At 54.4% G+C, this 24,495-nt stretch overlaps 15 protein-coding genes across 15 annotated transcripts; 5 read left to right on the forward strand and 10 right to left on the reverse strand.

Moving 5' to 3' along the window:
• Positions 1-312: 312 nt before the first annotated feature.
• Positions 313-2,310, reverse strand: BAUCODRAFT_144936 (uncharacterized protein; the record flags this gene model as incomplete). The annotated part of the gene is made up of 8 exons (XM_007675014.1): positions 313-388; positions 439-516; positions 585-703; positions 753-1,110; positions 1,160-1,551; positions 1,606-1,675; positions 1,738-2,075; positions 2,131-2,310. The coding sequence occupies 8 exons, from the start codon at positions 2,308-2,310 to the stop codon at positions 313-315; spliced, it is 1,611 nt and encodes a 536-aa protein (XP_007673204.1).
• A 564-nt stretch (positions 2,311-2,874) lies between these two features.
• BAUCODRAFT_339943 (uncharacterized protein) lies at positions 2,875-4,676 on the reverse strand. Its single transcript, XM_007675015.1, has 2 exons — positions 4,128-4,676; positions 2,875-4,075 (listed from the first exon to the last, which is right to left on the reverse strand). The coding sequence occupies exons 1-2, from the start codon at positions 4,521-4,523 to the stop codon at positions 3,020-3,022; spliced, it is 1,452 nt and encodes a 483-aa protein (XP_007673205.1). The 5' UTR covers positions 4,524-4,676; the 3' UTR covers positions 2,875-3,019.
• Positions 4,677-4,829: 153 nt separating this feature from the next.
• Positions 4,830-5,256, forward strand: BAUCODRAFT_63267 (uncharacterized protein; the record flags this gene model as incomplete). The annotated part of the gene is made up of 2 exons (XM_007674905.1): positions 4,830-5,103; positions 5,159-5,256. The coding sequence occupies 2 exons, from the start codon at positions 4,830-4,832 to the stop codon at positions 5,254-5,256; spliced, it is 372 nt and encodes a 123-aa protein (XP_007673095.1).
• A 64-nt stretch (positions 5,257-5,320) lies between these two features.
• On the reverse strand, positions 5,321-6,610 carry BAUCODRAFT_63654 (uncharacterized protein; the record flags this gene model as incomplete). The annotated part of the gene is made up of 2 exons (XM_007674922.1): positions 5,321-5,859; positions 5,923-6,610. 2 exons carry the CDS (start codon positions 6,608-6,610, stop codon positions 5,321-5,323), a joined length of 1,227 nt encoding a protein of 408 aa, XP_007673112.1.
• A 130-nt stretch (positions 6,611-6,740) lies between these two features.
• On the forward strand, positions 6,741-7,790 carry BAUCODRAFT_340531 (uncharacterized protein). The gene is made up of 2 exons (XM_007675016.1): positions 6,741-7,138; positions 7,194-7,790. The coding sequence occupies exons 1-2, from the start codon at positions 6,871-6,873 to the stop codon at positions 7,478-7,480; spliced, it is 555 nt and encodes a 184-aa protein (XP_007673206.1). The 5' UTR covers positions 6,741-6,870; the 3' UTR covers positions 7,481-7,790.
• Positions 7,791-11,033, forward strand: BAUCODRAFT_340532 (uncharacterized protein). Its single transcript, XM_007675017.1, has 4 exons — positions 7,791-8,204; positions 8,262-8,357; positions 8,409-10,376; positions 10,446-11,033. The coding sequence occupies exons 1-4, from the start codon at positions 8,101-8,103 to the stop codon at positions 11,011-11,013; spliced, it is 2,736 nt and encodes a 911-aa protein (XP_007673207.1). The 5' UTR covers positions 7,791-8,100; the 3' UTR covers positions 11,014-11,033.
• On the reverse strand, positions 11,000-13,112 carry BAUCODRAFT_29893 (uncharacterized protein). Its single transcript, XM_007674705.1, has 3 exons — positions 12,781-13,112; positions 12,695-12,716; positions 11,000-12,643 (listed from the first exon to the last, which is right to left on the reverse strand). Exons 1-3 carry the CDS (start codon positions 12,950-12,952, stop codon positions 11,053-11,055), a joined length of 1,785 nt encoding a protein of 594 aa, XP_007672895.1. The 5' UTR covers positions 12,953-13,112; the 3' UTR covers positions 11,000-11,052.
• A 299-nt stretch (positions 13,113-13,411) lies between these two features.
• Positions 13,412-15,627, forward strand: BAUCODRAFT_63413 (uncharacterized protein; the record flags this gene model as incomplete). Its single annotated transcript, XM_007674914.1, has 2 exons — positions 13,412-14,198; positions 14,252-15,627. 2 exons carry the CDS (start codon positions 13,412-13,414, stop codon positions 15,625-15,627), a joined length of 2,163 nt encoding a protein of 720 aa, XP_007673104.1.
• A 459-nt stretch (positions 15,628-16,086) lies between these two features.
• On the forward strand, positions 16,087-17,189 carry BAUCODRAFT_21318 (uncharacterized protein; the record flags this gene model as incomplete). Its single annotated transcript, XM_007674664.1, has 5 exons — positions 16,087-16,090; positions 16,146-16,221; positions 16,277-16,361; positions 16,417-17,064; positions 17,124-17,189. 5 exons carry the CDS (start codon positions 16,087-16,089, stop codon positions 17,187-17,189), a joined length of 879 nt encoding a protein of 292 aa, XP_007672854.1.
• Positions 17,190-17,204: 15 nt separating this feature from the next.
• On the reverse strand, positions 17,205-17,837 carry BAUCODRAFT_339921 (uncharacterized protein). Its single transcript, XM_007675018.1, has 2 exons — positions 17,259-17,837; positions 17,205-17,211 (listed from the first exon to the last, which is right to left on the reverse strand). The coding sequence occupies exon 1, from the start codon at positions 17,649-17,651 to the stop codon at positions 17,358-17,360; it is 294 nt and encodes a 97-aa protein (XP_007673208.1). The 5' UTR covers positions 17,652-17,837; the 3' UTR covers positions 17,205-17,211; positions 17,259-17,357.
• A 33-nt stretch (positions 17,838-17,870) lies between these two features.
• Positions 17,871-18,515, reverse strand: BAUCODRAFT_144944 (uncharacterized protein; the record flags this gene model as incomplete). Its single annotated transcript, XM_007675019.1, has 3 exons — positions 17,871-18,168; positions 18,228-18,288; positions 18,422-18,515. The coding sequence occupies 3 exons, from the start codon at positions 18,513-18,515 to the stop codon at positions 17,871-17,873; spliced, it is 453 nt and encodes a 150-aa protein (XP_007673209.1).
• Positions 18,516-19,434: 919 nt separating this feature from the next.
• BAUCODRAFT_339926 (uncharacterized protein) lies at positions 19,435-20,827 on the reverse strand. The gene is made up of 3 exons (XM_007675020.1): positions 20,558-20,827; positions 20,202-20,504; positions 19,435-19,714 (listed from the first exon to the last, which is right to left on the reverse strand). Exons 1-3 carry the CDS (start codon positions 20,717-20,719, stop codon positions 19,706-19,708), a joined length of 474 nt encoding a protein of 157 aa, XP_007673210.1. The 5' UTR covers positions 20,720-20,827; the 3' UTR covers positions 19,435-19,705.
• A 109-nt stretch (positions 20,828-20,936) lies between these two features.
• BAUCODRAFT_119116 (uncharacterized protein) lies at positions 20,937-21,095 on the reverse strand (the record flags this gene model as incomplete). The annotated part of the gene is made up of 1 exon (XM_007675021.1): positions 20,937-21,095. The coding sequence occupies one exon, from the start codon at positions 21,093-21,095 to the stop codon at positions 20,937-20,939; it is 159 nt and encodes a 52-aa protein (XP_007673211.1).
• Position 21,096: 1 nt separating this feature from the next.
• Positions 21,097-21,650, reverse strand: BAUCODRAFT_340370 (uncharacterized protein). The gene is made up of 2 exons (XM_007675022.1): positions 21,314-21,650; positions 21,097-21,252 (listed from the first exon to the last, which is right to left on the reverse strand). The coding sequence occupies exons 1-2, from the start codon at positions 21,466-21,468 to the stop codon at positions 21,141-21,143; spliced, it is 267 nt and encodes an 88-aa protein (XP_007673212.1). The 5' UTR covers positions 21,469-21,650; the 3' UTR covers positions 21,097-21,140.
• Positions 21,651-21,839: 189 nt separating this feature from the next.
• Positions 21,840-23,149, reverse strand: BAUCODRAFT_63760 (glycoside hydrolase family 5 protein; the record flags this gene model as incomplete). Its single annotated transcript, XM_007674928.1, has 4 exons — positions 21,840-22,136; positions 22,187-22,447; positions 22,500-22,957; positions 23,014-23,149. 4 exons carry the CDS (start codon positions 23,147-23,149, stop codon positions 21,840-21,842), a joined length of 1,152 nt encoding a protein of 383 aa, XP_007673118.1.
• Positions 23,150-24,495: the final 1,346 nt, after the last annotated feature.

Raw genomic sequence — 24,495 nt, forward strand, 5'->3', positions numbered from 1 at the left:
GTGACACTCAGTCTACAGTATAACATCTCCTCCTCATTCGGCATATTCGGATCTTACTCGGATCAACAAAGTCACCCAGCGGCAACAATACGACTTCCTAACCGAGCTCTAGTAGCGTGTACTACGATGCCGCGGACTGGAAAAGTGGCTGATGGTGTGTCACACACCGCAGCCTTCGCGCTGCGCCATATGTAAATATGCGCGGCGGTGAGGTAGTGGCCGACCATGGCTCGCACTCCATTCCAACGATCAGGTCACCGTACCATGTAGCCTTTCGCAGGCAGTATACAAGCTCAACGCCGTTTCCAAGCTCTAGTGGTTCTCATGCTTAGGCAGGAATCCGGCTGTCGCTATACGTAATCTCTTTCCGTACAGCCAGAGTGGTAGACTGGTTGTGATTAGCCCATCATCCGGCGTTGTCGGATCGTTGAAACTTACGTGAACAGCGCAAACACTCCCATCAACATGCCGTAGATTCCGAAGGGTAGCGCAGCACCGGCTGACGCGATCCACTGCCTAGAAGCATCGGGTATGGTTGGTTAGCGTGGTTCCACACAGCGAACGAATCGATGCTCAGCACATACGCTGTGAAAAAAGTCCAAGCGAAGGAAACCACTGCCCTTGCGATGGTGGTCATTACGAAGCAGTCTGCGGAGATGGCATAGTAGCTGTCAATGAGGTAGCTGAAGCCAATCGACGGAATCTGTACCCGTCAGCGAGGTTCTAGTCAGCGAGAAGGAGGTCATTCTGACCTGCGTAATGCCGAATCCGACCATGCCGTAACCAATGATCATGCCAACCCAGGCATGCTGCGAAGGGTTGGCAGCGCAGAAACCGAACGTCCAGATGCCGCAGGTGGCGAGGATCAAAGCTGGAAACATTGCGGGCAGGCGACTTTCCGGTTCTGCAAGGCCGTGGGACTCGTGCTTGGCCTTCCTCGTAAGGAGGCTGTCGGCGGACAAATAGGTGGCACCGAAACCCAGGAAGCCGCCAACGACAGGACCGAGACCGAGAAGACCAACATTATTGCCCCAAAGGTATGGTGGCATCGCCAGGAACTGTGGCCCAACCGTGGCGATGGAAACAAGGCCACCGAGCAAGCCACCGTAACTGCGTGCGGTTAGCGCTGATCTTCAGGAGTTACTTGTTGAAGACCAACTGTATCATTACTACCCAGGTACCTGGGAAGGCCAAGGAGCGCCAGGGGTCAAGGAAGTGCTTGACCAGATCACCACGCCAGAGACCAATCTTCATGCTCCGCGCGAAAGTGATTTTGCTGTCGGTGGGTACGGCACGCTCAATCATAGTTACGTCGCCTTTTTCGTCCGAGACCGACCCGTCACCGACAACGCTGGGATGATGTTCCGCGACGAGCTGAGCTTGTCGGTCGAACATCGTCTCCGGGACCAGGAACAGCTCGAGCAGAAAGACGAAGCCAAGCATGGCAGTGGAGATCCAGAAGATGTAGCGGTAACCCAGCGTGCCAGCAATATAGCTCCCTGCAACACCACCAACGAAGCTTCCGCCAGCCAGAAACAGCGTATAGATTGCCTGTTCGATGATCGTCAGAGCACTGGTCCCCAACGCCACCTTTGGGTTACTCACAATGGCTCTTCCACGCTCGTGCACGAAGTATATCTCTCCGACTACGTCTGGCGCAACAGCATCGCAAGGGCTACGACTAAGCTTTAGTATGTTCATCGGCATGGGGTCCGTCTCTCAAGCTGAGGTGCTTACCCAAAACCTATACCTTGTATCGCCCGTGCAGCCAGGAGACTACCAAAGGTCTGAGCAAGTCCGCACCACATCGAAGTGAGCACGCTCAACAACAGTGCAACAATCAGCACCGGCCGGCGACCAAAAGTGTTGGCAAGTGGCACCCAAAAGATGTTAGACGTGCCAATGAGGAGGACGTTGACAGCCACGAGATGGGAAAGCTCGCTGAACTGTTTAGGCGGAAGAAGCTGGAAGGCCAGGATGGGCAACGCCGGGGCCACCGCTGCGGATGCGAAGTTGGCGCAGCCAGAGTACAACGACATTGTCAGGAGGACGGCAGTTTTACGCCATGCTGGCCACTGCAGTTGTTAACCCGATGTCAGTGTCGTCAACGGAGAAGGAATGCGTACTCACATTCAGAGGGTCGGCCGCACTTTGCGACGGTTCTGGGATGAGGTGGATGTGATCTTCCTGCTGGTCTCGTCCTGATTGCGTACGGTGCAATCCATGCTCGACAAGGCGTACGGTACCCGGAGGCTCGGCCTCAGCGACCTGCTGCTTGGACAACGAGAATGCGTATCCCCAACCTGCCATGATATTCGCTATCGGTTTGGTTCTACAACAGAGCGTGTGTTGAGCGGGTGATGTCGAATGATCGTTCCGAAGCATTTACATATGGAGATTCCCCCAATTGATGTTGATGGCGCCAACATGGGGCTCCACGCCCTCCCCGGACACATGTGGGAGCCAGTTCCTGAATGGTGTGGAGTCTAGACGACGCCTTCGCTTACCACCTTGCGACTCCCCTCCCACACGGAAGCTGCTTCGGCAGCTTCTCAAGCGAAGCCCTAAAAGCTCAGGCCACGTCGCAGATGATTGTCATTTGTTATTCGGGCGATCTGAAAGCACTGGGTTGTGTACATGCAGCTCATCCGATGTATCAATTAACCTTTGGGCCTCCGAAGGCTAGAGCGCGACATTCGAGACCGCACCGTGGTTATGCGTGGTGGTAACCGCTGTGAGGCTGTGCGCTCGTCCCTTTACTGCCCCTCCGGTATACTCATCCCTGGTCTCTTTGCAGCAGAAGGTAGCTTGACTTCTGTCCTCGCTACAAAAGGGACCGAAGTATCTGCGGGGTCTGTCTGTCAGGGCGCACATGGCGCGCAATGCTTTGCTGAAACAAGTTCACGTGGGTCGATCCCACCTTGTGGCCTCCTTCCACAAAAATGACTCCGAAGTTAGTCTTACAGGAAGCTCTGCGCACAAGTCTTGAGACACCGCTACGTCACGATACCAGTAATCCCTACCAAAAACGCCTCCCGTATTTCATTCCATAGTACAGACCAACACCGGAAAGGCTGAGAGTTGTGCCAAGTATCAGGCCCGCATTCAACAAGAAACCCTGTTCGAAGAACCCAACCCCTCCGCCTGGATGCCGCTTAATGAGCGCGAGCGGTGCTGTCGCCTCAGCGAGTAGCTTCCGTGCGGCTTCGTCGCTCGAGGAGGCTAACGCTGCTAGCAGCGGCGTTGGCTTGCTCGCTCCGACGAATGCTGGCTTGCCTACAGTGAACAGCTCTTGTGGATATCTCACCGCCAAATCGATCGCATGCGTTGCCGGGTAGGCTGGTCCAACAAGCAGTTCGGTCGGAACATGGTTAATGAGCGAGAGTGTGGAGTCAACGAATTGGTCCAGGTACTTGACGGTCGAAGCATTCGCGAAATAATAACCTGCCAGAATAGGTTCATTCGGAGTAATGCTGTTGACGAGATCGATGGCATCATCCAAGCTTGTGACAGCGTGTATCAGCATGACAGGACCTTCGAACTTCCGCAGCAGGTTTGGAGAGCTACGCGGCGTGAGTTCCGCCAGAGCATGTCGTGCTCCTTCACGGATGATGCGTATACCAGAGTCCTTCTCTCGCATCCACTCCAAGGCCTTGGCCGATATTGCAGGCTTACTCGATGCATTACCGTTCATAAACGTGTCTCTGCCGAGCTCAGGATACTCCATCAAGACAGCATCTAGAAAGCTGTCCTTGACGAACTCGTTGACAAGCACAATGTCTGGGGCGTATGGGCTGCGACCGCCGAAGCTGAACCTTGCAGCTGTCAACTCGCGAGCCGCTCTTTGCACGTTGGCGGTCCTGTCCACTACAGCAACCGTGCGGCGCATTCGAGGCGACGAAAGCTGATTCGCACGCGGCCATCGCTCACTGCTCTGCTCATTGACTAGGACGGAAGCATCCAAGAGCTCTTGGTCTTTCACTGGTGAGTCTGCGATTGTGAAGATGTCCTGGTCCAGCGCCTTCGGCAGGATCTTTCGGAGAATGCTCGTAACCGCTCTTAGGTTGTTCTCCAGCTACAACCAGCATCAGTGTTGTTACTCATAGCGACTTCATCGTTGACCTTACCAGAATGATAACGCAGTTGCCACTGGCAATCGCAGCGCTCAATGGCACAATGACTGAGAAGAACTGGGTATGCGCGCACGGTTCGATATAAACAACGCCCACTGGCCGCCTTGCAGATGGTGAGTTCTTGCCGTGCGCAACCCTGTATTCTTCCTCCAGCAACTTCTTCGGCTCTAAGCTGGCATAATCTCTCCGGAGAGCCTTGGTCGTCAAATTGAGCTCAATGGCTATCTCGCCATCGGCATGCCCGTAGTCCGCCTTGATAGCATTGCGTATCTGGCCGACATTGCTCTGTATAGTCTTGAATAGAGATTCGAGTTGTATCTGTCGGAAGTACACATTGTGCGCTCTTCCGTCTATGGCTGCAGCGCGAACCCGTCGAAATGCTTCTACCATCCTTGATCGCAACCGGAGTCCAGTTGTGCCAGGGATGGCAGCGCTGCACTGGTCAAGAGTTATGGTTCAAGCAGTCGATCACCCGTGTTCCGAGGTCCCCACGGCATAATGTGTTTTGTGTGGACGTACGGACGTGTGGCGCCAAAGGGGACCTCCAGGATGGACACCCTCCACCTTTCCGTTCGCTGCCGAGTGGGCATGCTCACGTCGCATGCCCGCAAGAAGCGCACAGAAGACAGCGCCTTGATGCCAGATAGCTACGACAGAAGGTAGCGGTATCGACGACGAGTCATCCTGAAATCGAACATGTCGGTCACCACAACAGACAACGCGCGCATAACGACCATTCGCCACGCTCTTGAAGTCAGCCATGATCAGCCATCTGACAGTGAAGCAGTTTCAGCACCACCGCCAAACGCGCAGTCACCCTTTGCGCAGGCAGAAGCGGTCAACCCTCCAGGCTGGGAGGACCGTTGGCGACGAGTGCCGTCTTACAGGCCTATACGCAATCAACTAGACGACCAGCGGAACGTGTACACTAATGCGGTCGAGCAGAACTTCATTCGAGTAATGTTTGGTGGTTCGTGGCGATAAGCGAACCCAGTCGTCTACGGTGAAGACTGACAATCCTTCAGGCGTTTACATGCAATCCACGCTTGCGCAGATCTGGCGTGCGACTGGAGGCAAGTTGGACGATAAGGCGTTTAACTACAAGATCGGCGGAGAGTTCTAAGGCATACGAGCCGCAATCGGACTTGCACTTCGGGCGCGATACCGCCACTCCTGAGCCTTGAAGCTTAGTTATTCAGCAGCCGCGCAGGCAACAACACTGCTGTGCATTCTCCGAAGCCTACGCCTTCTCCACAATATCCGGTGAGCGTTACAGTCTCTCCATCTTCCAAATAGGCCCTGGGAGGCGTTTGGCCTACTCGCATATGCTCGAGCAGGCAGCCGTGTTCTCCGTCTCCTTGCCCTGATACCGTGCCAGTAGCGAGCAAATCTCCGGTCCGCAAGCCGCAACCGCCAATCGCTTGATGTGCAAGGCATTGAGCGAGAGTCCAGTACATCCAAGAGACATTGCTCTTGCAACTGACAGCACCTTCCGAAGCTTCCGAACCCGGTGCAGTAACAATGACTTGAAGCTCGATGCTGAGCGCGTTGTTGCCTGAATCCCTCAGATATGGCGCGACGTCATGCAGTCGAGGTGGCGAAGCTGCTCGAAAGTTATTAACGGCGTCTTGTGTAACAACCCATGGTGAGACGGTGGTCCCAGCATTCTTGCCATTCAGCGGACCGAGAGGGTTCATCTCGAGTGCCTGAATGTCACGAGCGCTCCCTGCATGTCGTGTTCAGTTAGCTCATCGACCAAATTCGGCAAGGTGAGAGCGCGCATGCTTACAGTCGTTAACCAGAACGTAGCCAAAGATGTGCTTATCTGCTTGAGACGCCGTCACCCGTTCTCTCCGTGGAAGTGGCTTGCCGATGATGGCACCTAGCTCAAGCTCAAAATCCATCTTCTTGCACGGTCCGAACACTATTCTGCTTTCTCCAGGCTTGCCCTCCCAATACTGCCCAATCGGCCGCTCAACGGGTGTCCCGCTGATATCGAGAGAAGAACAGCGCCCAGCGTAACCTACAGGCTGGTGATAGAAGGATGGTGGAGCTGAGCGCTTCCCAGTCATGGCTTCCGAAGCATTCTGTACGTGATCTGCACTGAGACTGAAGTCCGTGAAATCTCCAACTTCGACCGGCAGATGCATCGTAACAACATCCACCTTTTCCACAGACCCTGCTGGTAGCGATCGAAGCGACTCATCCTCACGTATCAATGCCTGTAGACGTTGACGAACGGCTTGGTGAACCGATCTCGGCAGTGCTGTAAAGGCATTCAGCGATGTCCGGGAGAAAACCCCTTGCGGCAGCTCGTCGATATCTTTAAAGACTGCATCGAACTTGTCAAGGAAAAGTACCGAGTCTTGAAAACGGGATACACAAGATGGATGGAGTCGTGAAGCGGTGGATGCAACGCCAAAGGGTATGTTACCGATGCCGAAATGTGAGGTGTAGCCGGGCTGTGGCGATGACATTGTAAGAAAGCTGTAAGAAGATATCGCAGTCCTTCGCCTACCGCGTACGTATAGTCAGTACCTTTGCATATGCATTTGCATTTGCGGAATGTTTGTGTACGGCAGAGGCCTCGGATCGACGCAGCCCACCTCATCCGGTGGGGCAAACTGTGAGAGCGGATACTGAGCAGCTTGTTCAGGTTTTAGAATCCTTCTGCTGTTACAAGTTGAAATCGTAGATTACTGAGAGATTAAAAGAACAACGGTTACCAGACGTCAGTATGAGCGGTCCGTTGCCAGGACTCCCCTCCCTAAACCGCTTCATCACCACCCACAACGCTGAAGGCAAGGCCACCTTTTCGAAAGCCATCGATGAGGTGACACCGCTTAAACCAGTGGCCGTCGGAGATGCTGTCTTCGGACTCCACTACTGCTCAGAGCAGTTTCCAGCCAACTTGAACCAAGATATAGACATCGACACGTACAAGAAGTACATGGATCAGGCTCCAGGCTTAGTGATCAGCTCCGGCACTGTGCTGAGGACAGTTGGTACGATGAATTTGCTGCCATGAGATACTGTTGCTGAGACGATACAATGTTGCAGACATGCATCCCGGCGCCATCTCTCCAATGCACCGTACGGTCTCACTTGATTACGGCGTTGTCTTAGAAGGAGAAGTCGAACTTGTGCTGGATTCGGGGGAAACGAGACCGATGAAGCGCGGCGACGTGGCGATACAGCGTGGCACAATGCACGCCTGGCGGAACATGTCGAATACGGAGCCAGCGCGCATGTTGTATGTATTGCAACCGTGCCAGCCCCTGACTGTAGGAGGAGAGCGATTAGGCGAAGACTTGGAGACGATGGAAGGAGTCCGTAGCTCCACATGAAGATTTGGTGGGACACTTTACTCGTTCGCGTCAATGTGCTTGTTAGCGTATAGCTATCGAACGCCTGATAACCTCTCGCTGCCGTAAACCCTTTTGAGGATGATGTTGAACATGTTACGTTTCCTACCAGCATTACCAACGTTGGCCACCCTTCGTTGCCATGTGCATGCAAATCTGCTCCGCTCAGTAAGGTTCATGCCCCGGGTAGCAATGATCATTGGCACTGACCCTCGCCTGCAACTCATTCTCGCACTGCATTGTACGCCGGGCGGATAAGGTGAATACCCTTATCGTACCTTGAACAAAAAAGATCATCTGCTCGAGATGTCTCACCTTGCAGTCAGGTCAGAAAGACTTCTGCCCGTACCAGAATCTATTGGTTGAGGTTTCATGGCAAGCCGAGCCCTGGTCCGAGCTCATCTGGTGTTCATGCGGAGAAGGTGGTGGGGTGACGTGCCCGACAACGACCTCTGTACCTTCATGAAGACGAGCGTATGGGGTCGCACGGACCTGACTACTCTGCTGTGCGGAAATTTCACACTGTCCGCATCATCCGCCGAGACTGAGAAAGCATATGGCGGACGGAAGCGTCAAGCGCAACTCTTTCCGGCCCATCGGACATGGCGGGCGCTGCCCAAACTGGGTTGATGAGGGCACTTTCTGCCAGTGATGGTGAATCGGGCGCTGCAGATGCAAGACATCAGTGTTACATATGCTCCCGGACGTGCGTAGCCGAAAGACCTGCACGTATTGTTCGATAAGCTGATCATGCGCTTTCAAGCTACGAACGACAAGACCATTTGAGCCGCCACCTCAGATCACATGAGAATGAGCGGTCTTATCGATGCCCTGACTGCGGCAAAGGTTTCAATCGAGCGTTCGTGGTTCCCTTCGTCGCGTGTATCGCAATGCCTGATTTGGGTGATAGGGATCTGCTCAACCGTCACCGCGCAGCTCATACGAAGAACGCCGGTGAGGTCTTGCGGCGTCGTACCGGTCGAGCTTGCCTCGCATGTATCCGAGCGAAGACGAAGTGCGATGAGCAACGCCCATGTAAACGATGCAAAACGCGTGGTACGCCTTGCGAGGAGAGTGAGAATCGCAAGCACTCCGTATTCCAGACAGGTCTAGGGGCAGCCATGGAACAGGCTCCGCCACTCGCTGAGAGCCCTGACTATACAGAGACCAGGGTTGGCTCGTCGGGGCTAACCGATCAGTCTTCGCAGCAACCCATCTCAAGTGCCGCCTTCGCACTTGGAGACTCTGGTGTGAGTGATGTATTCAGTGGGGCCGGGCAGTGTACTACACCACGATCGTCGGCAGCACACTTCGAAGACGCTAGTCTACTACTTGGATTGAATGCTAGCAACACAGGCGGTACCACTCTTGCACAGTACGATGGCGAGCCGAACGATTTGCTCCCCGTCGAGGCCGGCGCCACAGGCCTTCCGTTTTCAGACTTTTTCGAACAGATCATGATGCCTGATATGGACCTATCACAACACCATCCAACCATTTTCCCGCCAGATGTGTCTCACTTTACTTCGGATCTCAACTTCGATGTCCTCGACTATGATTTCAGTTTCCTAGCGCACGGGCTGACCAGGCCACCGACTCCACAAGGTCTTGAAGGTGAAGAATATAGCAGTACAGGGTCTGGCAAACATACTGTGCACTCCGATGCTCATCTGCGTTCTGAAGCCTTTAGACGAAACCCTTGGTCTTGGAACGACTGGATTCCGGAGCGCAACTCGCATGTTTTTGCCGATCAAGGCACACTTGATGTACATCATGAAAGAGTCAACACCACGCACCAGCTGACGAGCCCTGAAAGTGTTCGTCTACATCATTGCGAGTTGACCAACCCAGCAAGGGACCGCATGATAAGGGTAGTGACTCAGGTTGCCCAGTCTCGGCTCGCAATATCTTCATTTCCTTCTCTCGAGCTACTTGAAGACCTCATCGACATCTATTTGTTGCAAGACAGCAGCGCGGCCGACTCTTATATCCACTCGGCCTCTTTCGCGCCTATGAAGACTAGGACTGAGCTTTTGTTGGCCATTGTGGCAGCTGGTGCGCGCTTCATTGCCCTCAAAGAGGTGTGGAGAATGGGGCTTGTTTTTCAAGAAGTTGTCCGACTAGGGTTGGCGGAGCTGTTAGAAAGTGACAACACAGCGACGCGAGAATTGCAAGTCCTGCAAGCGTTGCTCTTAATACTCGATATCGGTGTCTGGAGTGGCTTCCGACGCAAGACGGAAATCGCAATCTCATTCCTAGGCCCACCTGTGACCATGATGACTTGGTCGAAGCTGTTGATGCGTTTTGGATACCTCGATATTGTACCTTGTGCCCATGACACCGACCTAGAACTACAAGAGAAATGGCAAGCCTGGGCGGAGCGCGAGGCGAAGAAGCGCCTCGTCCTGCATACATTCCTTCACGACTCGCAGGTGTCGATGGTCAACATGAAGAATCCGCTCATCTCGCCCGCACAGCTCATGATGCCTCTACCCGCATGCAGGGAGCTCTGGCTGGCGCCGAATGCTCACGCTTGGAGACACGCCTACCTCCGTCTGAAGCCGACGACACAGGCGGAGCTGCCTACCATGATGGACTTCTTTGGTGACAACAAAATTCTGGAGCATTTCGACGAAGTGGTGGACAAGCCGCTCTGCCTACTCGCCGCCTGTCATGGTCTGGGCCACGAAGTGTGGCAATACCGCTGCCAGGAACGCTTACTGGCGAACCGACAGAGCCACAGCCGCCGAGACCGCTGGCTTGACCACAAGCGGACTCAGCGAGACTTATCTGACGATCTCAGTGCGCTACATGCTTACTGTGATGTTCAGACCAACGGTATGTCGGAGATCATGCTCACGATCGATATGCTCATGATGTAGGTGGAACGATGCGCAAATCTTTTAGCGAGTGGGTCACAGCTGACTCTCGACCCATTAATTCATAGGTCTCTGCACGTAGACCTTGAGGATATCCAGACTTTCTCCGGCAAGCTTGGAGAAGATGAAGCGCGCCGAGTCTACCCGAAGCTGCTTGCTTGGAGCCAAGATACGGAATCGCGGACAGCAGTTTGGCACGCGGGTCAAGTATTCCGTCTTGCTCGCAAACTTGAGAAGACCCGGTTGAGAGACTTCTCTGCAGTTGCGCTCTATCATTCCACGCTAACACTATGGGTCTACGGGATGGTGACGTCGAACACTGCACGGAAGAACGGAGTGAAGACGCCAGCAGATACACAGCCCCGGACAACCCATGCGGACGATATCAACAACAGTAATACACTCATCGACACGGATGATGAGCGTGCCGCCAAGACTTTCGTGCTGCTTGGGAAGGGTGTTCCTGGCATCCAGGATTCCGTCCACTCTTTCGTGCCGCTCGCAAATCCAAAAGGCTTGATGTTGACGGCAGAAGCCGTGCTGAAAGGCAACTTTCACGACAGCCGGAATGGCTTGCCACCTCTAGTGGAGAACCTGGCGAAACTGATGAACGAGCTAGCGAACCTCTCGGGGTGATCAGAGCTTCGGCACTATTTGGCTCTATATACTCGACTCCTATTTGGGTGGAATCACTGGCAGTACGACATAATTAGAGTGGTTCTTACTGAAGTGTAAGCTGTTGGAACCGGCAAACACTGTCTCGTTGCGGTCTTCCGGGTGGTTGTGACCGAAGATACCGGAGCCCTGAGTATCACCGGAGGAAACTTCAAAAACGAGCTTGCCGCCTTTGTCAACCACCACATTGGTCGGCCACACTTCTATCTCCATCTCATACACCGTATCTGGCTTCACCTCTTGGACGTCGGTACTGAGGTATTGGCGATGAGGAAGCCACTCATGATGCTGAGAATGCGATGCATCCACCTTTCGTAGGCTTGCCCGGAGCCAGCCCTTGGTCAGCGGTACGGGATCGCCTGCTGTTCCGGTATAGAAAACTTCTTTGCCAGCCGGTGATAGATGTCGCAATGTAACGAAAACGTCGATCTCGGACGGTTCGGTGGCATGCTCTTGCGACTTCGATGCGGAGATGCAGAGATGTGCAGTCACGTGCCCAGTAACTTCCGTCTCCGCGTCAAATGGTGCTGTTGTAAACTGGACCAGCTGCGGGTTGTCGAGTTTTCCGAGAGCTTTGTACGACACCGTCTTCTCCTCGCCAGTATACGGGCCGTCTTTCGTCAGCGTGTTGTCTGGTTGGAGGTAGAAGCGGGTGTACTGCGTCCTCGCTATTGGCCACTCGCCCTCAGCCCGCCTCGGGTACACTTTCTCCGCCTGGGCGTCATTGAACCCGACGTCGCCTTTTCGAAGGACGATGTCAACAGGCGGCAGTTTGCCTTTCTGTGACCAGCCAACACGGTCGTCGCCCTTGAGGAAAGCGTCGAGGAAGCTACGCTGCACTTCAACTTCTTCTTCGTAATAGAAGGGCAGATCATGGCGACCGGTGACAAATCGAAGGTACTTCAGGTCACTGCCTGCGTACATATAGCCTTGAACGTTGCCGCGAAGGTGGAGCAAGATACCGCCCCAATTCGCTACAGAGAGCAGCGGAACCTTGATATCCGAAAGCTGGAAGTCTTTGGTCGCATAGTACTCGTCGTCGCGGAAATGGTTATGGACATTGTCGATAGTCTGGTCGCGCCTGTTCTCGGCCAGCTCTTCTGCGCTGAGGTCGCCTTCGATGGTGTCGGGTCCCCAATTAGCAGCTTTACGGCCCGGACGGCCGTACTGGTTTGTTATGACTTGTCTGTTCCACCAGAAAGATATGAACTGGTTGCTCAGTATGCCGCCGTGGCGACACCGGTCACGGTAGTAGTCGCTCATACCCTCCCACGGTATGATCGCGGCCAATCCCTTTGGCTGTCTCGCTGCAACCCGCCATTGCGTGCCTGCATAGTACGATATCCCAAGGAGGCCGACCTTGCCGGAGGACCAGGGTTGCTCGGCTGCCCATTCAATTACCTCAAAGAAGGCTTCGGAGGTGCCGCGGGACATTGTATCCAGCAGGCCAGGACTCTGACCCGTACCACGCTCATCCGCTCGAACGACCGCATAGCCATGTTTTGTCCAGAAGGCAGGGTCTGGGGTCTCCCATACTGAGTGGTCAGACTTCTGCTGTGGGTTGACCTCAGAGAATGACTTGGCATGGAAACTGCAGGATTGATCAGCAACTGCAGTCCTGGCTACTAAAACCAAAGCTTACTCCGCATATGGAATGTCCTTGCCTAGCGGCGGCATTTCAGTGTCAGCGTACTAGGTGCAAGCCGAGAAGTTCATTACTTGGCTTACCGTAAGGTCCGTAAGTGACAAGTACGGGCACCTGGTCACTGCTCTTTGGCCGATATACGTTGACCCTCACAGTTCCATCTGACGACTTCAGTGGCACCGCAGCGTTCTGTTCGAACACGTACGGACAATGCTCTTCGTCCACTGTATGGAGGTTCTGGATCTTGTTCGGCATGGCTGTGGAAAAGGACAAGCCGAGTGCTACGATGTGACAGTCTGTCGAGCTCGATGTCCTTTCCGCAGAATAGTAGCATTATAGCTGATTCTAAAGGACCTTCGGAAAGCATACTCACTCAAGGCCCGAAGTTTCCGAATCCGACCGTCCCAGCATTCCTAATGCAGGTACTCAACGATGCGTAACGGTGACTGGCTGGGAGACCTTACGGGGATCATCCTCGGTCTCGTGCCCGCTTTGCCGCCTCCACATGCATCCGGCGGGGTTACCATCAATATCCGACGCCTTGTGTGCACGGGAGAAACCTTCCAGAGTACGCAGGTCAGCCGATTGCCCGGATAGAACGGCTGGTAGGTGTCCTCCGCGGCAAGATGGGGACGTTGTCTGCGTCGCCAGGCATGAAATTTGTTGCGTTCTTCGCTGGCCTATTGTATCTTCAGCCGAGGAGACCACTCGATCATGGCAGCAATCAACGGCAGCCACCATGCCGAACGCAATAGTCCGCTCCGTGTACTCATCGTTGGTGCAGGCATTGGGGGGCTTACGGCCGCGGTAGCACTTCGTCGTCAAGGCCACGATGTCGAGATCTTCGAGCAGTCAAAGCTGGCACAGGAAACTGGCGCGGCAATCCATCTCGCCCCAAACGCTAACGGTCTTCTCCGCCGGCTTGGACTGAACGTGGAGAACATTGGGGGTGTTGAGTGCGTTGGGGTCATTGAATGCTTGCCTCACAACAACCAGGTCAAATATGAAGTCGACAACACAAAGTTCGCCAAGATGTGGCAGCATGCCTGGTATCTGGTGCATCGCGCACATTTGCATACTGCTTTGAAGAATATGGCCATTGATACGGACGGTTTTGGCAAGCCCGCAAAGCTACAAGTTGCCAGTCGGGTGAAGACTGTAAACGCCCAAAATGCTTCAATCGGTCTTGAAGACGGCACAACGATACAAGCCGATGTGGTTATTGGCGCTGATGGGGTTCATTCCATGGCGCGAGCGAATATACCTGGAGGCGACCTGAGTCCTTTTGATTCCGGCAAAAGCGCATTTCGCTTCCTAATACCTACAGACACGCTGGCAAGTGATCCAATGACTGCAGGCCCGACCTCAAAGCTTGGCTACCTAACGATGTGGATAGCGGAGGACCGAAGAGTTGTCATGTACCCCTGTTCTAACAACACCATGATGAACTTTGTTGCCATCCACCCGAGTCGTGAGTCGGAAGCGGACGTTACTGGAGAAGGTGCGCGCATGTCCGATGGAAACACACGCCTAGGTACTGACACGCTGCGTTAGGTTGGCAGGAATCAGCCAGTAAAGCCCGCATGCTGGACATATACAAGGCCTTCGCCCCGGAAGTGCGGGCAATACTGGAAAAGGCTGAGGACCCGAAGGTCTGGAAGCTTCTCGACATGAAGCAGATGCCCACCTTCATCCATGAAAAGCTCGCGGTCTTGGGCGATGCTGCACATCCGTTTCTTCCACACCAGGGGCAGGGTGGAGCGCAAGCCCTCGAGGATGCGGTCGTTCTGGCAGCTGTCTTGCCTTTAGGGACAAAGCCGTCGGATATTCCAGAGCGCCTGCAGGTCTATGAGCAGTGCAGATACGAGCGAGCGCACCGCATCCAGAACTTCACCCGTGAGGCGGGTTTGGATGCTGCGGAAATGGCGACGCTGGGAAAGAAGCTGGACATGCATGAGTACCAGGCATATAACTTTGGCCACGATGCATGGGACTTCTCGACCAATGCTCTGCGGAAACATCTGAACACCAAAGACACAGCGTTGCGATTCCGTGCACCCATCGAACTTGGCGCGAGTCCTGGCCCGCGTAGGCCGCTAGGTTTGCATCCACAAAGCGAAGCATTGCGATTGTTGCGACAGAGTACTCCCGAGCGGGCACGGACATACTCCGTGAAGTTCAGAACATCTCAGACATATGTGCAGAACCTGCTCCCTTCTGGCTTCGCATTTACCAGCCCAGCAACGGTGGTCTCTGCGAGCCTTATGTGCACCACTCTGTCTGGGATGACGTGGCTAGGCGGCGGCGGGTACTCCCACTTCGGTCTCTACTTGCACGGCGTGAACTACACCAAGCGGGATGGATCGAAAGTGTTCGGCACATACATGCCACTACTTTTTGAGGATTTGACCGACCCCATCATTACTGGTCGTGATGAAGTTGGTATGCCCAAACTGTTCGCAGACATTGATGTACGACCGGATGGAGAGCAGGGCTGCAAAATTCTGCTGGTTTGGCGCGGAGTGCGATTTGGTGAGCTTGACATCTGCGGTCTCACCAAAGAGCAGCCAGTCGTCAACGGCGTTTCGCTTGAGCAACCTCACCGTGGTCCTGGGACTCCGCCGGCCCCTCCTGAAACGGGCAGGTTCCATTACCGATATGTCCCAACCGTCGGCGAGCCTGGTAAAACGGATGCCGAATATGCTGTCTTCGTACCAAATGCGGCGCCAGAGGAAGGAGCAGAACCGCCAACGAACTTCGTGACGAAGTCGGCAAGCTTCTCGTTTGATGGCAAAGACTGGCAGAGTCTACCTACGCTACACCACATTACCTCATGGCTAGCTGCTATGCCATGTTTGGGTGTTGAAGAGGGCAGGTTGACGCAGAGTGTGGGAGTCACCGATATAAGCAATGCTAGACGGTTAGAATGAGCTTGCGGCACACATATTGGAGGCACAATACTCAAAAAGAAAGCTGCACAAGGTGTTGTTCGTGGCCTCGCCTACCTTACCACCCTGTACGTTAGCGGAAGGGCCGTGCATCCTTGTCAAGCACGACAATAACGAATCGTTGATTATGGATTGAGAACCTTGGCCCGTGCAATACGACGTCCAGCCTTCGACAGCACCAGGTCCACTGACGGCAGCCAGCAGCTCCCATACGCCAATTGCGCGCTCTAGCAGTGGACTTGGCTTCCAAACTGGACCGTAAACCCGTGCCCACTTCATCCGAGAATACGCGGGCCCCACACGGATGGGTGCCACCACCAGCAGTGTTTCGCCGCCGGAGTGGTTTTGGGGCCTATAGCGCATGTCAGCAGCACAAATCGCAACACCAAAGGCTCAGCACTCATTTGGTAACGTCGCTGAACGTTCGAACAAGGTGTAAGAATGGGTATGTTCGGAAAACTCAGCGCTTGCGAGTTACGGCTTACTGACAACGTTAGCAGCGCCCACGCCGGTACACTTCTTCTCCCATGGCTCAACGATGATGCTGGGCGAGGAGTCCACGTCTGCTGACTACTGGTATCGTCCATCGCCTAATCGCACATAACGTACCCAACCTGATGTGGTGTCGTAGGAAACGTTGTGGCGATGACGCCTTGGCGAACGGCATCACAGGCGTAATCATGATGGGAGCTCATTGGGATGCAACAGGCGACGTTGTAAGCTGTGCAATGTCGACATTGAACAGGAACACGAACCCTAACCATTATTCAGATTGAAGTCGCAATGAATCCGTCTCCCGGCAAATCCCCCGTCGCCTACGTCCACCCCTCCAAGTACGTCGACTACAAGCTCGTGCCTGACTTAGAAGGCGGCGAGCGCTGCATCTCCATGCTCAAATCCGCCGGCTTCAATGTCCGCCCCAATGCTAAGTTCGAATGGATCCACGACACCTACCTAATACTCATCCGGATGTTTCCTTCCGGCTGCCCACCCACCACTATCGTCTCCATGAACGCCCGCTTCGACCCGCACTTCCACATGCATATCGGTAGCACCCTTCGACCACTTCGCTACGAGAATTACTTGATCATAGGTACAGGTGGTGCGGTACACAACCTCTATCGCAACATCTGGGGGCCGATGCTCAGATACCGGGATAACTTTGCTCAGACGACACCGCCGGAGGGATGGGCGTTGGAGTTCCGTCAAAGCTTTGAGGATTGTATCAGTCAGAATCGAGGGCCGAGGTTGAGGAGGGCGATTACGAGGTTGATGAAGCATCCGCAGTATCGAGATGCGCATGGGACGGACGACCACTTCATGAGTGCTTGCTTTGTGGCGGGTGCGGCGGGTGATTGGGAGGACGAGGAGGAGGAGGCGGGAAGGTTGGGGGCGGAGACTTGGGAGTTGACCAACATGGTACGTCGCAAGCGACTCGAGAACGGATGAGTGACTGTCAATGCTGACCAGCTGTGCAGTGCAACTCGCAATTTACGCTTGGGTCGTGGCGAGATTCTTCGCGCAGTGCTGTCGCCGCTGCGTAGTTGTCCTTTCACCGATTCAGAGCTGCCTCCCGTCATTTACCATCCATTGATATGGCTTGTCATTTGAACCTTTTACATGACTCGCACGTGTGTATTTACGCTTGGACAACCCCTCCGAACACGGAGTAAGCGTTTCCCGGAGCGGAGGATGTTGGTAGAGTTATTTTATTAGTGGCGGCTGCTTGAAAGGGTCAGAGAGTATAAACGATGCATGAAGAGCGTTGTTGCGATGGTTCGTGCTCTGCACGACCATGACGCAGTAAAGCCGCGCTCGAAGGCGGTTGGAGAAACATCAGCATCCACGCAAAAATAGAAGTGGTTTATGCGCGTGCTCTTTGACCGACAACCAGCGAAAAACGGAGCGCTGCGGGGCGTCTCAATGGTGCTCGGGTCATAACAGGAGATCGTTGTTACATAGAAGCGGTATTGGCATAGCGAAACAGGAGCGTTATTCGCATTCATTTACTCCACGTACATGGACTGGAGACATTCGGAGGCGGTTCGTACCTTTCTTTGGCATAGCGGAGGACGCCTTCGCTCGAGGTGGATCTTCTTTCGCGTGTGCGAGCGGATTGCGGAAGCTGCGCAAAGAGCGGTCATCGGCCATAGCTAGCAGTCCAGCGCCTGAGACGCCACGCTGCGCCGTGTAACATGCAAGCACCCACGCCGATCATGCAGTCTCTACTCCTCGTCTTCCTCCTCGTCCTCCGCCTCTACGGTTGTCTGCGCAATCCGGTCCAAATCTCGCTGTCCACTCTGCGTAATCCGTCGTCCACCCTTCTCCTCGTCCTGCTCCAGCACGCCAATCTTCTCCAGCGCCTGCATGACCTTGCGATCTACTGACCCTGAAGCATCAACGTGGTGTGAAGGGCGGGTGCCGCGGTTCTTAACACCGCCGTGGACCTTGCGCAGACGGCCTACGCCGACGGTCTTGCGCATGTAGATGTGACGGGCGATGGCGGCGGCGCGGACGTAGAACCTATGTTGAGCGATCTTGTTAGGCAGGGGTAAGGTATGCGGGATGCGTAGTAGCCTTACCAGTCAATGCTCTGCGGCGGCAGCTCCTTGGCATGGCTCGTTTTGACAGTGTCGCTCCAACCTGTAGACTCCGAGTCAGCATTATTTTTGCTGACGCGCAGTCCCCCGTCCCACACGGGTTTCAGGTCTCTCAATGCCGTGTGTATGTATATCCATGGCGCTTCTCTTTCTGTGGGCGGTGGCTGCTCACGGACCTGGAATAGGCAGTTTGCCCTGTCGCTTCAGGAAGGCGGCGTAGGCATTGATGAACTTATCCGCTTGGACATCGCGAACGGAGACGCCGGGCATCTTGGGCGGTGTTGTGGGTGGAAGGAGGCGGTGATGGAAGGTTGACAATATGATATGGTGTTCCTATCAATGTGAGGGAGAATTTGTGTGTGGTCTTGGCGATGGTGGGCTCGGAAGCTCGGACCGTGGAGAAATGTATGACCGAACCCTTGTCGCTTTTCCCTCCTGTGAGTTCACTCCATGGACGGCCAATATCAAATGCCTAATCTCGGTGAACAACAATGGTCCGGAAGTCTCCAAACAACATAGTCGTTAACCAAACGCTGGGTCTTACGTTTCATGAACAGCATGCATCCGCAGGACGAGTATCGCTACAGCGCCGAGATGGTGCTGAATTGAAAGCTCAGTCCTGGTGAGAGTGCACCATTTAGCGGGTACCAGATGCCAATCGTGCCATAAGATGCAAATGGCAGTCTCGGTGTCGTGCAGTTGCTGCTGTTCTAGACAGTCTCTGTGGCGAGCAGACTGGGCAAGGCTTGAGCGATTGTAGCTGTGGTCAATGGTGCCATCACGGCCACAGCGGTACTGAGATACATGGCTGTTTGGAAGAGGCGGTTGTGAGGAGGGGCGACGACTGCTTAGGGGGAGTGATTCCAGTATAGCGGGCCTGGAGGGTCTTTTAGGTGCAGATCGGTAAAACATGGTCATGTCTTGTTGCAGTGGAAGGGTCTGGTAGGGTTCATGCTATATGCAAACGCTACGATCCTCCACAAAGGACTTTAAATCCGGCGAAAGTAAAGTCTCCTCCGCTACTCAGTTGCTGGCCCAAAGCAAGACTGCTTACTGTCCAGCCTGGGAGTTACTTCAGCCGTACGCTTTCGTCACCACGTTTTGACCACGTTGGTCGGGTTTTGCTTCTCTAGGGCATGATCGTTAGCGCAGCTGGAAATATACTGACGGTTTCGATCGGCGCAATTTAACCTGTCACCTACAAGTAGGCGAGCGGTCGGCACAATCTCCTTGTCAGGAATGTCGGAGTACAGGTGGGGCTAGCTCATGGGTGACGACGGGTTTAACGCAGATCGAGTACAGGGATAAGCAAAGGTGTAGAGCTTGGTTACAGTCGTATGATAGTACACCATATCGCACACCGAGTAGCTGCAGAGCGCCCGCGCTCCATTTTCTGTCCTCCTAAACCATGCCATCCGTCTACAACGCGAACACTGCGACACCAGCGGCAACGACCAATCCTACGACGGATGTCGCCAGGCTTCCGGCGGCGCCGGTCTGAACGGGGACCGAAGGCGTGCTCGTGGCGCTGCGACTGGCTGTACTAGTCAAGTTGGTAGTCGGACTTGCTGAAATCCTCAGGCTGGACGGGACAGTCATGGAGCCCGTTGGGAGGACCAGAGAGCTGTTACGAGGCGCACTGCCAGTGGGAACGACGACTGGGGCGGCAGATGAGGTGATGGGAGCAACGACCGGGACAGAGGACGAAGTGACTGGTCGGGTCACTGTGCACGAGCAGTCGGTGATAGTAAGCGTGGTTGAGGTCGTGATCGTATAGGTACGGTTGTTGACGGCGAGTGTAGTTGGCGACGGGCAGACTGTGGTGAGGTCGGTAACAAACTCAGTGACGTAAACTGGGCTAATCGGCGTCGAGGCGTTGGCGAATGCTGTGGGGCTCGTGCTCGTAATTGGAGCCGGAGTAATTGCGGCTGAAATCGGAGCCGAGCTTGATGGTACGATCGTTGGGGAGGCCGACGACGAGCTTGCCGAGCTCGACGAGGCTGCAGCGGCAGCTTGGTAGCTGGGGTTTGAGATGCCGAACTGGGTCGTGTATTGGTATTGACCGTTGCTGTCGCAGATGAGTTCAATGCCGTATCCGGTGGCATCAGCGGTAGGCGCAAGATCTGTTGATGGGAACCAGACATATGATCCGCTGTTTGGAATGTTCTCTACAATGGCATATTGCGGAATAGCATTGCTTGCCGGTCCCTTGAGTAGCACGAGGGTTACGGTACCATCAGTAGTGGGTTGCCAGGTAATCTGTACATTGCGTTAGTAGTCTCTACACAGCACAAATTCGCTTAACAGCCTACCGTGTAGTTCTGACCAGCCGGCACAATGCTGCTCAGGCCAGGCTCGGAGATGGGATTGCCGGATGGCGCATCGCCCACGGGCTGAGTATACGCATTGGCGACCGGGAGAAGGCAGGCAAGGCCGGCAGTGAAGAGGCTGAAGAGCGAGAAGTCTGACGACATCCTGGCGTGTATTCGCGTGATTACTCGAGATATTTCGAATTGAAGCAGATGCAAGTGAAGGACTGTTATCAAGCGAACGACTGCGGTCAGGAGAACGTTGAGGGATTGAACCGCTGAGGGATGGAACGAGTGGCTGAAGACGACACGTCTTCGTTTGTGTGTGTGCGGCAGATGGTGAGTGTAGGAGACAGGAGACCCGAGACACGCACTGGGGCATCTACAGTATATTATGGTTCCAACCCGTTTTCAACCTACCACAACCGCCTAGGTCACCAACGCCGCCAACAGGGGTTGTGTGCGGAGAACGTTGGACAGTCGGATACGCTCCGGTGACGGTCTCTCCTTGTGGCTTTGCCTTCTTGTGGTCTGGTGACATGGAGTAATACCTCTGTCGTGTGCAACCATCCTGCTTCGGGAAGACTCATCGACGAGGAGGTCCAGTCGTTTGCACCTCGGAAATTAGACGATCCTGCGCTAACGCGCCGTTAGAGGCAGGGTAGCATCGACAGGCTCCTACTACTTGATCCAACCTCCTTGTCCACGTGAGTGACATATACGGTAGTATGATGGTCTGATCACTTCACTTCATCTTACACAAATTGGTTATCAGTATTCAAGCAGCGAATGAAGGTGTTGAGGTACGGAGTGAGCGTGCATAACGTTGAGGTATCGAGGTAGTGTTTCAGCATGCGGAGACAATGCACAGGCGTCGTCAGCTTCTTGGCATCCTCTCGTACATACAGCACCATAACCCACGCAGCGAAAGATTTCCGTTCATCAGATTCCAACCCCAAATGTTATACATCAGCAACGCCTTACATCGACAAAATCACTGGCATTAACACAAAGTGTTAAACCCTCCAAATGCACCCGTGAACTCAACGCTTTTCGCTACGCAATAGCGACGGTATCTCTCTCTGCATACCAAAGCGATCATAGTGTTACAATCCATTCAAAACAATCATCAATCGTTAAGCGTACGCAACGTTATCGTACAAATCATCGTGACATTCTTCGCGGTCAGAGACGGCAATGTAGGGAGGCGGCACATCTGTTGATGGCGTAAAAGTCAGCGAGGTAGGTCAAGAATGGAACGTGTAGACTTACCGGTATAAAACATCTAGCATCCACTAGCCGACGACAACGGTTGCGGAACCAGTCCTCCAGCCGTCAAATTTTGGAAGTGCCACTCGGGAGCAGCTTCATTCTTCCAACACCAGAAGATCCATCCAGCAGCTTTTTCGAACGCTGAGATCTGAGCGCTGATGAACGACTTGATGTTCTGATAATCTGCAGCGCCCAGTCCGGAAACAGTCCCGGAGTACTTGCCATCGCAGGAGCCAATGTACGATGAGCCGCTCATGCTACCGTCGTAGCGAGCACCGACACCGCGGCCGTTGAGCCATTGCGCGCAGTCCTGCGATCGTTAGCGCGTCTATCCTCCAAGTCTACACCGCAGCAACTCACCGTCATCGCTCCGCTCCACTCTCCAGCAATGGTCCACTTGTTGTTCGTCGCCATGGACTCTCCGAAACTACACGCAGTTGACAGGTGTTCCGCGACACCCATTTGCAAGCTACCGGAGTCGAACACCTCATAGTGATGAGTGTCCAACATCAAAGCCCACATTCCCGAACCCCAGTCGTTCCAGGAGTTGACGCCTTGAAAGGCGTCGTGGAAGGTGACAGCGACGTTGCTGCCGTCAAGGGACCCCCAGCCGTCCATGTACTATTCATTGATCAGTCCAACTTCCACGGGATTAGCAGCCGGGTCCACTTACGAATTGGCGGACTGTATCCATGTCGAGCGATGAGCCCATCGGCTCGTTGAGCAGCTCAATGGCCGCCACAGCAGGATGGCTAGCATGATCGTCTCGGATCTTGTTCAGCGCAGTGTGCGTCTGCGAGATGGTGTCTCCCTGTGTCCAATCAATGTCGCCGCGCCGACCGCTGTTATCGAAGCCGTTCTGGGATCCTGGAGCACCATGCAGGTCGATCATGACCTTGATGCCCTGGGCGTCTGCCCAATCGAGAGCCCGCCCGAGGTAGTCGTAGGCGCCTTGGACATAAGGTTCTCCGGCTAAGGGACTCACAGACCAGTATCCGATTGGGATGCGAACGAAGTTCAACCCGTACTTAGCCATCTCGGCGAAGTCACCCTCGGTGATCCAGCTAGACCAATGGGACTGGAGCACGCTTCCGGCCTGCGATAATCCTAGCGTCTGACAGAGCGTGTACTCTGGCGCAATCTCAGCATCGACACTCGACGTATCTTTCAAGGGTGCCTGCACCTACCATCTACCACATTGTCCGGGGTAGCTTCGAATATGCTCGGAGTGATCCATGGTTCAAGCACAAGCCAACCGCCGAGGTTGACACCCCGAATCTTGGTGTTGCCGAAGTCGAACTTTAAGCCGTCCTGCCTTTTCATCTGAGACATGATGCCAGTCGGCATGCCATAGGTCAAGCAGGCCAGCAAGGCGGTAGCTACCACAGTGCTTGGGAGACGTGTTAAGAACATGCTTGCGGACTATCGTCGGACCTTCTTCGATCTGGAATGCAAGAGTGCGTGTGAGATTATGTTCACGCGCAAGGCCATACAAAGGATATTGTGCGCGAAGAAGAGATGCTACACTGAATCGTGGATGAGATCAATGGGAAGAAGGATCATGCCTACCTATTGTACTTGGATGCCGACCTCGCCATGCTTTCTCCCTCATGACCGCTGATCAGTGACGATCTCTCGCGCATAGTCGGCTTAGCGAACATCATTCCGTCTTGAGGCAAAAGCGACGCCAGAAATCATGTAGGCCGACCCGCTCCTTCGGATTATGGTGCCATCCGTGGCTACGGCCCTATTTCGCATCAAGATACTCAGGGTAAACCTTGGCACAACCATCCGCTGGGCAGAGTCGCTGCGGTTGGTTTTGCAGAGCGGCATAAAGGAGCATCATGCGAGCGCTTACGTCGTTTAGAAAGACGCTCCAAGAAGGCGCCGTGCATGCAGGGACTGCACTTTGCAGGCATATGACCGTTGTGGCTTCAGGCACAGCAGTGCTATTCGCTGAACGTCCTGTTGCGGAGATGATTGGCGCAGGTTTGGCTGTGCTGTGACCAAATGCGCGGGCAGAAGGAATGGCGTCGTCCCAGCACCACAGCCAAGGTGTGGCTGATCAACTCACTACAGCTATATGCGCGATTCGCGCAGTCAGCTGCCACCACGAAGACTGATGCGATTGCTGTCACGAGCCGTGGCCAGTACGAATATGGCGTCTCCGCCGCAAGCACAGGCTTTGCACAGCGGCAGTAGTATCAGCGGAGATGACAAGCTGGACTGTTGCGGCTGTCTTACCTCTAACGACAGTCTTCCATGTTTCTCGTTCGAAGTCCTCGACAGACGTTCACCTTCACCTCGGTGACAGAAGTTCCAAGGGGATCGCTCCGCGGATCTTCTCCACAGCCCCGCAAAAGACAGAAGCCGAGCTTCGAAGCTTCTTTTCGCAGTCACAAGAGCAGAGCATAGGCTTCTGATTGGTCGTTGACACTACACTCCACAAACGAGCCGTCTGGAATGGCGTCAAGCGTGCTTTCTGGCGGTCACAAGCATGTCGAAATCCGCGAGATGATGCTGGATGACAAGACTCCCCTCGCCATGCGCGACCGGAAGATGGCTACAATCGCTTGTTATTCTGGCGTCTTTTCTCCGCTTGGCGGTCATAAGTCTGCTGATGCATCCATACCAACGCACCAAGGCACCAACGGGTTGCTGCTTAGTGC

This window comes from Baudoinia panamericana (genome assembly GCF_000338955.1).
Source record: "Baudoinia panamericana UAMH 10762 unplaced genomic scaffold BAUCOscaffold_2, whole genome shotgun sequence".
NCBI classification, from domain to species: domain Eukaryota; kingdom Fungi; phylum Ascomycota; class Dothideomycetes; order Mycosphaerellales; family Teratosphaeriaceae; genus Baudoinia; species Baudoinia panamericana.